The sequence below is a fragment of the Oncorhynchus nerka genome, linkage group LG19, assembly GCF_034236695.1.
Source record: "Oncorhynchus nerka isolate Pitt River linkage group LG19, Oner_Uvic_2.0, whole genome shotgun sequence".
Taxonomy (NCBI): Eukaryota; Metazoa; Chordata; class Actinopteri; order Salmoniformes; family Salmonidae; genus Oncorhynchus; species Oncorhynchus nerka.
The window spans coordinates 14,445,744-14,457,196 of record NC_088414.1 but is presented as its reverse complement, the minus strand read 5'-3'; the positions used below and the strand labels follow the sequence as shown (position 1 = coordinate 14,457,196).

General features: G+C 42.2%; 1 protein-coding gene across 2 annotated transcripts in view; it reads right to left on the bottom strand.

The window, feature by feature from the left end:
* Window positions 1–1,550: 1,550 nt before the first annotated feature.
* The window catches only part of LOC115101084 (noelin-like), a 55,859-nt gene continuing 45,956 nt past the window's right edge, over window positions 1,551–11,453 (bottom strand). For both annotated transcript variants that reach the window (XM_029620267.1, XM_029620266.2), the window contains exons 5-6: window positions 11,396–11,453; window positions 1,551–3,958 (exon numbers count right to left, since the gene is read on the bottom strand). The exon at window positions 11,396–11,453 is cut by the window's right edge and continues 49 nt beyond it. In XM_029620267.1, the coding sequence (XP_029476127.1) occupies window positions 3,284–3,958; window positions 11,396–11,453 (733 nt within the window). In that variant the 3' untranslated portion in view covers window positions 1,551–3,283. The remainder of the gene's footprint in view (window positions 3,959–11,395) is intronic.

The window sequence follows — 11,453 nt, the reverse complement described above, 5'->3', positions numbered from 1 at the left end:
AGGTTATTATCCTGCTGAAAGGTGAATTCGTCTCCCAGTGTCTGTGTAAAGCAGATTGAAGCACGTTTCCCTTTTGGATTTTGCCTGTGCTAAGCTCCACCCCATGATTTTTTATCCTGGAAAAACTCCTGTCTTTGCCAATATAAAGTATACCCATACCATGATGCATCTACCACCTTGAAAATAAGGAGGCAGTTACTCACTGATGTATTGTTATTGGATTTGCCCGAAACATAAGGCTTTGTATTTAGGCCAAAAAGTGTCTTCCTTTGCCATTTTATTTTCAGAGTTATTTTAGTGCCTTGTTGCAAAAACAGGATGCAGTTTTTGGAGTGTTTTTATTATGTATATTTGTATTCTTCCCTTCACTCTGTCATTTAGGTCATGATTGAGATGTCACTACAATGTTGTGGATCCATCCTCAGTTTTATCCCATCACACCCATTGAACTCTGTAGCTGTTTTAGAATCAAGGTGACATCCTTGAGCTGTTTCCTTCCTGTCCTGCAGCTCAGTTCAGAAGGATGACTGTATCTTTGATGTGTCTGGGTGGTTTAATACATAATCAAAAGCATAATTATTAACTTGGCCATGCTTAAACAGATAGTCAATGTCTGATTTGTTAGTGTTACCCATCTACCAATCACTGCCCTTCATTATGAGCCTTTAGAAAACTTACTGGTCTTCGTAGTTGAATCTGTGCTTGAAATGCAATGATTGACTGAGGTACCTTAAAGATGTTGTGTGCATGTGGGACAGAGGAAGGGGTAGTCATTCAAAAATCATGTCAACCCCTATAATTCCAAATTTTACTCCTGAACTTATTTAGGCTTACCTAAACAAGGGGGGTGTACTTATGCAACACCTATATTTAGTTTTATCATTTTTTATTCATTTGTAAAAATGTGTAGAATTGTCTTTTTTGGGTAGATAAAATGGAGAAAAAAAATCACTAATCTATTTCAATCCCACTTTGTAATGCAACAAAATGTTTTAAAAAAAATGTCAGACTACAAATTGCAAGAACAGTTCACTCTGGAGTCAGATGTTTGCAGAATAGGTAATGTAGTCTATTAAACACAAAGACAATGTTTCAAGTGAATATAAGGCAGTTCTGATTTTCTTTTCTTTCTGCAAAAAAAAGTACTTTGCAGTTCCAGTAGTTAAGTACACCGCTAACATTGCAGAAATGTAATCAACTACTGAAAACACTAACAAGATTTGAATGTAAGTTCAGCTACCACCAAGCTACTGCAGAATGTAGTTAAGTTACTAGTTGAACTACATGTGGTTCACTACTCCCCACCACTGATTCTGCAACACAATTATATACTGTAAATTATCTCCATTTAGGGAATAATATTTCTTGAACTTTTATCTGAAGCAAAAAACATGACTTTAGAGTAAGACCCATGAGGTGGTCTTGCAGTCAGTCACATGCACAGAAACAGCAGCCATAACCTGGGGTCTGCAACCTGTGGTTCTGCGTGGCTCTTCAATTCCCCCTTTTGTGGCTCCATGGCGCTCAATAATTTTGTCATTCAGACTGTGTGAGGCATCAGCTCGGAACAAAGATTCTCTGTTTATTGACACAAACCATTAACTATCTCATCTCAGGTACAACACACGTCCAGCAAAAGCGCAAAAAGAGTGAAAAGCCATTGTCCTCTGCGATGGGATTTACATTTAAACAGCATTATTCTTTTGTTGGTGGGTGGGAGGGGAGATATACATTTAACATCATTACCCTCGACTAAGAGGGATACTTCAAACAGTAGGCTGATGATGGTTAGGTTGAAGCCATAGGACTGAGCCCAGGTCTCCTGGATATATTACGTGATACATTCTATTCTTTTCTAATCTTCTGAAATATATCAACTGGATATGAGCTAGGGTTCTCCCACGCATGTCCCAACTAACAGAGAAGCAAAGGCGGTGCCAACAGTTAGGGGGTGATACAAGAACATTACCTCCCCCCCCAAAAAAAGATCTGATTGGAAGAAAAAAAACATTCTATAAACAAACAAGTGAAAAAGCAAACAGCTTTGTAACTCCCCTCCCCTGAAATCCCAAAGGTACCTACACTAACCCTTTACCCCATCCCCTTCTTCAATAGGTACAGCATAATACAGCACAACGACGTTCAGAAGGTAGCAGACGAGAATGGTAAAAAAAACACTCATGCAAATCAAGGCTGTTTCACACGGAGTCACAAACACAGGAAAGTCGTCAACCGGGGATTCAATCCAATAGGCGCGTCTTAGCGCAGTCGACAATTCGGCTTTTAGAGGCAAAGTTCGCGGAGATTGCGTCTATGGAAACTCTGCAGATGTCGGCTCAATCAATTTACCTTTGAATGTCAAGTGCGTTACTACGCGGCTCTGATTGAATCCCGGCCTTCTTCTGTTACAATACAACAGTTCGCCCCAACAGTCAGTGCTTTCAGGGACTGTATTCAAAAAGTGAGTGCTGATTTCGGATCAGATTTGCCCTTCAAACACAACGCATAAGAGAGGGGACCTGATCCTAGATCAGCACTCCTACTCTGAGACTCTTGTTGAATACAGGCCCAGGTCTTCTCATGGATGTTGATGTTGTTGCTGTTTACTTTTTTACAGACTTCTTTATTTGCTACTGAATGGATAAAAGTGTGTGTGACAGACTGTGGTCATAGGCTCAGTGGTCATCTGGACATAATATCTTCTCACAGTTCTCCAAATAATGTCCTAGTTCTAACCGTTTGACCAGGTCCTCCTCTGTTTTCCCCTTATCTGTTCGAGGGTCGAGGTTCTCCCTCTCTGTCTGAGGGGCCAGGGGGTCCTGGTTGGCAAACAGTTAATAACCAATCCCATAGTCCATTGCTAGGACCTCCCTGACCCTGAGATAAGTCCAGGAAGGAGGAAGGAGGTACAGTCCATCCGGAGACAGACACAGAGCCACCAAGACAATCTTCTACGATAGTTACTATTCATGATTAAAAAAGGCGTGATGTTTATTTGGCATCTGTTCTTTTCAGTCCAATATATAATTTTGATCTCTAGATGTATCATGTTTCTTTCCTTCTTAGCAAACAGTTATCTTTTTAATTCCAATAGATAGTGCACATTCATCTACGTTGCAGTTCCAGTCACGTTTAATCTAATCTCTCGTAGTACAGTTTTACAATATACTATATATGATACTCTTTCCATAAAGTCTCCCATAGATATATGTTCATATATAGAATGATCTCTCTCTTTCTATTGTGTGTATATATTATATTGTATATAGTCCTGCCTCTGTGGTTACAGTTCCTGTGAGCTGATGACGTGGAACAGTGTGACGTTGTACAGAACCTGGTGTCCGTTGTTCCAAGCGTAGAGCGCACGGTCCCGAGGGTTGTAGTCAAGCATGGAGATATGGGAGTACTTGTTCTGGAAGGCGATGTCTATGTACTCGTATGTGGAGGAGTTAGTGCTGTAAGCGTAGTACACCTTGGTCCCTCCAGAGTAACCGTTGGTAACATAGAGAGTACCGCAGATCATGAAGGCTTCGCCGGCGCTCCTCTTGGGGTGGTTGGTGGTCCAGCTCTTGATGATCTGCAGCGTGCTGGGATTCAGCTTGCTGATCACGATGTTCCCTGCATTCTGATTGGTGGCGTAGACGGCCCACAGCCCGCCCTCGTCCACCATGAGGTCGATGTCGGAGTGGCCGCCCCAGGCGTAGTGATACATGTTGTTGTAGCCGGCGTTGTCCAGCTGCCGGGACTTGCTGATGGTGGAGGTTTTGAAGTCGAACTTGATGATGACGTGGCTCTGGAACTTGTTGAAGTAGATGGAGCCGTTGTAGACCACCTGACCTGTACCGGACCATGGGTGGGGGAGGCGGTGAGACGTGAAGTTGTCCGTCGTCATGAAGTCTGCCATGGACTTGTACTCCCGCACAAAGCGGTTGTTGTGGTAACCATCCATGTACCACACCTAACAGACAGAACAGATGAGAAGGAAGAACAGAGGAACCATTAACACAGAGTCAGAAGCAACTTTATAATACAAACAAGATAAAACACACCCTGCAGTCCTTTTAAAACCCTCATATCAAACTCCTCAGTGCACCATTATGTAGATGGGAGCCATATAAACGTGTGGACCACAGAAAGCCTCATTAAATCGGAGCCTCAGCTCAGAGCGGAGCGGGAAGCAGTGTTCCTGCCTCCTGATGGAGCAGACCAAGACGAGATTGTGAATACAAACAGTCAGGAATGACAGGCAGCTGCAGGCGGCGGCAGGCCGGGATCGGGAATGAGCCTCTTGGGAATAATGCGGATCATTCCAGATAAAATGCTCATCTCAGCTGCATTCTCCCTATGGCTCTTAGGAGAGAGAGAGGGAGAGGGAGAGGGGGAGAGAGAGAGAGAGAGATGGAGAGAGAGAGAGAGAGAGAGAGAAAAAAAGAAAGAAAGAAAGAAAGAAAGAAAGAAAGAAAGAAAGAAAGAAAGAGAGGGCCTCTCTGTTGTGATCAATCACATCTAATCTGTCTTCCTGGTACTATTAGAACACATTACACATGGTCTCACAGATGTAAACGATACATAGCACATCTTTTCCGGTCCCACTTAGCTACTTTGTCTTTCCCTACTGTCTCATACACTCTCTCATACACCACCTTGCCACTCACAAGCAGCACATTGTAAAATTACTGGAAAGTTTGTGGAATTTCTCAACCCTACTTGCAGGCCTGATACAGCCTATAGACTATGAGTTTCTGGCCACTGTATAGAGCCTTATGATATACATGTAATGATTCAATAATAACGATAACATTAGTCTAGAAACTCACTTAGTGAAGGCAACAGGACTGAACATTTTACTGTTACTGTCACTAACAAATGCATTCATGGGTTGTATCGCTACAATTCAATCGAAAAGGCAAGGTACACTGGGAAATTATTGGAGGTGTGGCTTAGTGGTGGCATTACATTTAAGTATACCTTACTCAAAAAAAATACATTTGTTTTACTCATATGAAGGTAGTGCAGCTCACTTCAGCTATTTAAGTTTCTTAACTTATTTTTGTTTGGTTGTCATGGATATTCTAATCAATAATGAGGAGAGACAAGGTCAATCACCAATCAGGATATTACTTTATTCAAACCTTATTAATAAAGGAGCATAGAGTAATTGCTTCTACAATAAAGAGGCTGGTCTACTCCACACCTTTGAGTATTGTGGCGAGTAGCTCTGACATACAAAGTATGCCAAATATGTTTTCTAGCAGATACACCCTCTTAGTCTACATGACAAACAACAGATGTATGGAATGGGTCGCAAGGTGAGAAAGGAGTACCCCCCAGCCAGATAGCATTTGTTATGAAGACGGTTTTAATTGTACCGAGTTAGGCCCCTAAGATCTTGTCCCTGGTACTTCACAGTGCAGAAACACCAACTCATTCTATGGAATAAATCAATTGTAAAGTCCTGTGGTGAGTCAGCCTCTGGGTCATACAGTATCCCAGGATAGGTGCAACATCAGAGATGACGTATAATGGTTCCAGACACTACCCCACACATCTTGTCTCAGACCTTCTCTCCCCCAAGGCAAAAGGAGGAAGTGACTGGTGCACAGACATTGTGGAGACAAGTAATTGGTTCCCCATCAAGCCATCCCTTCACATGGTTTAAAATAGGTAAAGACATTCACACATGAAGACAATGTTCCCTCCTGTCCTCTTATCTTTCTGATATTCTGCATAGCACCAGGGACATGTGATAGACAAGCCTGACTCCTACGCTCTCTGGACCCCAGGTGACTGAGGCCCATATGAGGGGTGAAATGTAACTGCCAACACCAGAGTCCGAAGGGATACATTCTAATAACAAGAGTTCAACAGTTCAATTATATAAGCATATTATACAGATAAGACATCTTAATTATCTATATTACCGAGCTAATTAGGATTCCTCCACCACAAGATGTTTGAGAAGCCAAAACTTATCCGGTTTTATAGTGCATGGTCCGTCGTTAACAGGGTAGATTCCTTTCTAAATGTAATAGTTACAGTTACCGGTTCAAAATTATAATCAGTAACGTAACTTTTGGATTACCCAAACACAGTAAAGTAATCAGATTACTTTCCCTTGAAAGTTGCAATCTGCAGTTGCTACCTACATTTTTTCACTTGAAAATTAATTATATGTACCCATTGATTCCTGAAGAATATAACATATAACGTCCAGAGAAGCAAAAGCCTAGAAAGAGGGGAGATGACTAGAAACAATTTAGTTGACCATTTTATGTGTGGATTAATTGTCGGAGTAGAGTACCTTGTGCATTTCAGGTAAAATAACAACTCAATGTTTATATCCCAGGACAAATTAGCTAGCAACAGCAATCTAGCTAAATAAGACAAATTAGCTAGCAAGTGCAAGCTAACTAGCTAAATTGCCATAAATGTTTAATGCTTTTTGACCTGTCCCCAAATGAATGTAATTGTTTCAGAGTTTGTTTTGATATTTTAACATGCGTGTTGTGATCGCGCTTGGTGTGGGGGGACAAAATAAATGTATTCACGATGGTGCACGATGGCGCACGCATGCAGCCGGTTTTTGCTTCGTGTTAGGTTGAGGGAAAATAGGGTTTTGAATAGGAATCAATTATTTGGTCCCCACAAGGATAGTAAAACAAACGTGTGTGTGTGTGTGTGTGTGTGCATGATCTGAGTGAGGGTAATGTAATGTTGTAAAGCACTTAGTCTGATCTTCCAGTAGCAACAGGAGTGAAACACAGTACCAAGGTCATGAAATCATTACCTTAATGGAGCTGGGCTTACCATGTTGATGGATGGCTGAAGTGTGTGTGTGTTTGTGTGTGTGTATACATACTATATGTTTGTGCGTGTGTCTGTGTCTGTGTGTGTGTGTGTGTGTGTGTGTGTGTGTGTGTGTGTGTGTGTGTGTGTGTGTGTCTCAGCCAGTATTGTGTCGAGACCACCTAAAGTGAGACAGAGGCAAGACTGAGACCAGGAAAATGTGAATCCAATTAAAGACCATGATTGCAATTTTGTCAAATCAACACATAATAAGAGTTCAAAACGTCCAGTATTTCTGTGTTCATATTTCAGAACAACATATGGAGTCTTTAGACATTCAGAATAGTGAATAAATGCATGCTGAGGGAAAATAGACCCACTCTACAAATTATTACTAACCCAAACACAGTGGGGAACAATGGGCCTTCTGCACATTCAGAGAAGGGCTAAGGATTTATAAATGAATGATTATAATAATAATCAATAATTATAATAATTATAATATTATTTTCAATGACGCTCTGATTTAATCTCTTCAGTTTTTGCTGGAAAGGGTTAACACTGCTGGTCTTTGGGGAGATACATCTAGCTAGCTAAGTCAACCATTGGATAGTCCATCAGAAGCTAGATAAAGCCATGTGCCATTCAAGTGTATTAGGGCAACATTTTGGAGTGAAAGTGGAATAAAACAATCACATTTTGACTTAATGCATGGGACCAAAAAACGGCCTTTTTGAAGGTCAACAGGTCACTGCGTAATAGCGAGCAGTAGTTTTCCCATGGTCAAGCTAGCTAGCTTTTGTTGTCGGCTAGTTTGCAGGAGGATGCAGCAGGTGTTTTGAAAGAGGATGTCGTTGCTAATCCCTTTTCAAGAATAACTTTCAACAAGAAGTTAAGTTTCAAATCATCTGGTGAGTGGAACTGTGTTTTTATTGCAGCGTGTTTGCTGTGGTTAGACATCTCTTTGAAAATAATTTGTGTGAAACATTGTTGCATTTTAAGTGAAACTGAAAGCAGTTTAGCAACATGAAATCTTATTCATAACATGAAAACTGTTCATATACACTCCCTGGCAGAATATGACACTTTAAAAACATTTTCTGACAAGCGACCACTTAAATATGGTAATTTTCACGTTTTCATAAATTCATAGAATGTTTAGGAATGATGTATACTAAGGCATTTGTGAAAATTCTATAGTAATATAGAGTGGGAAAGCGGCCTTTCATTTGGACAATAGACACTGTAGTAAATAAACTAAATAGAAACATGTCTTGTCCAGGACCAGAGTATACACAGACCAGTGTGCTGTAGCCAATCAGAACCACAGTAGGCCTTTATACAAAAAGCCATTTGTCACACGAACCTGCCATCATTCACTTTGAACTGGACTGTGTGTTTACAGGCAGTTACAACAGTGCGACTTTAGATCATTAGAACACATTCAACAAAAGCCATAAAATACATGTGAATGAATTTCTGCAAATACTGTATGTAAACACTACAGGAGTCCTCTAACATTTGGGAATTTTACAGTCCTATTGATCAAACAACCATGAAAAGGTAGTCTCTCTCTCTCTCTGTTATGCACATCATCAACAACAACAAGATCAACAACTAATGCTAGCCAGAGCAAGATGAGCGAAATCTAACGAAGGAACATTAGATAAACCCTATCAAACCTTTTCAGCTAGCTGACTGTCAAAATTCCAATGATAAACAATGGGGAATTGTAGCCTCCTCGTCCTTCTGCAGCTTGACTGCCAACGCAACCAAGCACCCAAGCTAACTGGCTAAAGTTGTCTAGCTTGCTAGCTAGCTACTTCCAGACACCTCACTCTGACTATTTTACTCATCGTAGCAGAGCTGGTTAGGCTGTTTACATGTTATCTGGAGCAAGTTAAAAATAACTTTTTTTTGCCTATGTATATTGATACCGGTCATACTCAGTGGATGTTGCGCGTTCGAAAATGAATCAGTTGTTCTGCGCTCTGGCACACGCAGACGAGAGTGCTCTGAAGTCGGAGCAGATAGCCAGAGTGAATTTGCGTCCCTGAACAAAGGGGAGGGGGTCAAAATCAGTTCTTGCTGCTCTTCCACCAAGGCCCTGCAAGTTCCCGGACATTTCTGGGGGGAATAGCCCTAGCCATCACCCTCCATTCCAACAGGTACCAGACGTGCTCAATGGGATTGAGATCCGGGCTCTTTGCTGGCCATGGCAGAACACTGACATTCCTGTCTTGCAGGAAATCACACACAGAACGAGCAGTATGGCTGGTGGCATTGTCATGCTGGAGGGTCATGTCAGGATGAGTCTGCAGGAAGGGTACCACACGAGGGAGGAGGATGTCTACCCTGTAACGCACACCGTTGAGATTGCATGCAATGGCAACAAGCTCAGTCCGATGATGCTGTGACACCGCCCCAGACCATGACGGACCCTCCATCTCCAAATCGATCCCGCTCCAGAGTACAGGCCTCGGTGTAGCGCTCATTCCTTCGACGATAAACGCTAATCCAACCATCACCCCTGTGAGACAAAACCGTGACTCGTCAGTGAAGAGCACTTTTTGCCAGTCCTGTCTGGTCCAGCGACGGTGGGTTTGTGCCCATAGGCGACGTTGTTGCCGGTGATGTCTGGTGAGGACCTGCCTTACAACATGCCTACAAGCCCTCAGTCCATTCTCTCTCAGCCTATTGCGGACAGTCTGAGCACTGATGGAGGGATTGTAACTGGTGTAACTCGGGCAGTTGTTGTTGCCATCCTGTACCTGTCCCACAGGTGTGATGTTCGGATGTACCGATCCTGTGCTGGTGTTGTTACACGTGGTCTGCCACACGATCATTGTCCGTCCTGTCTCCCTGTAGCTCTGTCTTTGGCATCTCACAGTATGGACATTGCAATTTATTGCCCTGGCCACATCTGCAGTCCTCATGCCTCCTTGCAGCATGCCTAAGGCACGTTCATGCAGATGAGCAAGGACCCTGGGCATCTTTCTTTTGGTGTTTTTCAGAGTCAGTAGAAAGGCCTCTTTAGTGTCCTAAGTTTTCATAACTGTGACCTTAATTGCCTACCGTCTGTAAGCTGTTAATGTCTTAACAACCATTCCACAGGTGCATGTTCATTAATTGTTTATGGTTCATTGAACAAGCATGGGAAACAGTGTTTAAACCCTTTACAATGAAGATCTGTGAAGTTATTTGGATTTTTATGAATTATCTTTGAATGACAGGGTCCTGAAAAAGGGGAGTTACTTTTTTTGCTGAGTTTATATGCTAGTCTATTAGCCACGTTTTGACTGACCTGTGATCATTGATTGTATTAGCCTTAGTTACATTTGTCCATTTTTGTCCAGAATATTGAGTCATTGAAACTGAAACAGTGCATCCCAAATGGAAGCAGCATGTACCAAGTCAGCTGTGATTTACAACCTGATAGCAACATTTTTGGGATTACGAAGACATTTATTGGTGAATTATATTTATCATGCATTGAACTGCATCCATCTATTCTGCCAACAATGCCTTAGTGTACGTCATGGAACATTGAGTCAAATATAACCTATTTTTAAAGCTTCTTATAAAGTTTGTTTTTGTAGCATAAACTGGTCATTTGATATTTTTGACTGATATAATGATTGTCTGTTTGTTTCATATCTGCATAGTTGTTAAAACACTGTCAGTGGGATTGGCAAAGGTTGAGAGACAAGCGTCCTCAGAAACACGACCCTGCCAAGCCACACTGTTTCTTGACTCACTGCTCGCTTAACCCGGAAGCCAGCCACACCAACGTGTCAGAGGAAACACCATCCAATTGGCGGCCGTATGTATCAGTGTGCAGGCGCCAGGCCCGCCACAGGAGCCTGTGCTGCTTCATGGGTCTCCCGGTCGCGGCCGGCTGCGTCACAACCTGGGATCGGACCCGTGCCTTAGACCGCTGCGCTACTCAGGAGGCTGTCCACTTTAAACTGTAGTTCACTGGTTACTTTGTGTGATAAAAGTGAAATGTGTTTTTTGCAATGGAAAGTAATAGTTGTACATTTAGATTGGGAAATAGTTCATGGTTGTGTTTTTGTGTTCTTATGATTGGGACCTACTGGCTTATTATGTCAAGGTTTATGGACTGCTTATCCTTTAACATCATGCTGTGTGTGACTGCTGTCTTTCCATCGGCCCTATGCAGTGGTGTAGTGGTACCTGGAGAATTGGGAATACTCTAATTTTGCCAGAAAATTCCCAAACGGCCTGCCCAGCAATGGAAAGGCACCCTGTGTGAAAGATCCTATGTTTTCCTATGGTTTTCTTGTTTGTCTTTCTAAAGATTTTTCAGATTTTCAAAAAAATATTGATGGTCTAAGTCCACAACAATGTTTAAACCACATCAATCTGATTGGGTGGGGCTGTAAAGGCCTGGCTCCCCAGTTGGTGGGCCTCGATCCACCCAGGCCCACCCAGGCTACGCCCCTGATGCGGACTAAACTTTTTCAATACCTGGTTGCATATCCAGTTGATGCCTTAGTTAGCATTTACTGGTAGATATCATGAATTGATATGTCTTTCCTACCATACCGGCTTTCTAAATAAATTTGATTGATTGTCTTTGTCTTACCCGTGTATCTCCCTCCGGTGCTGCAGGGTCAGTCATCCAGGATCCGAACCTGGATCCA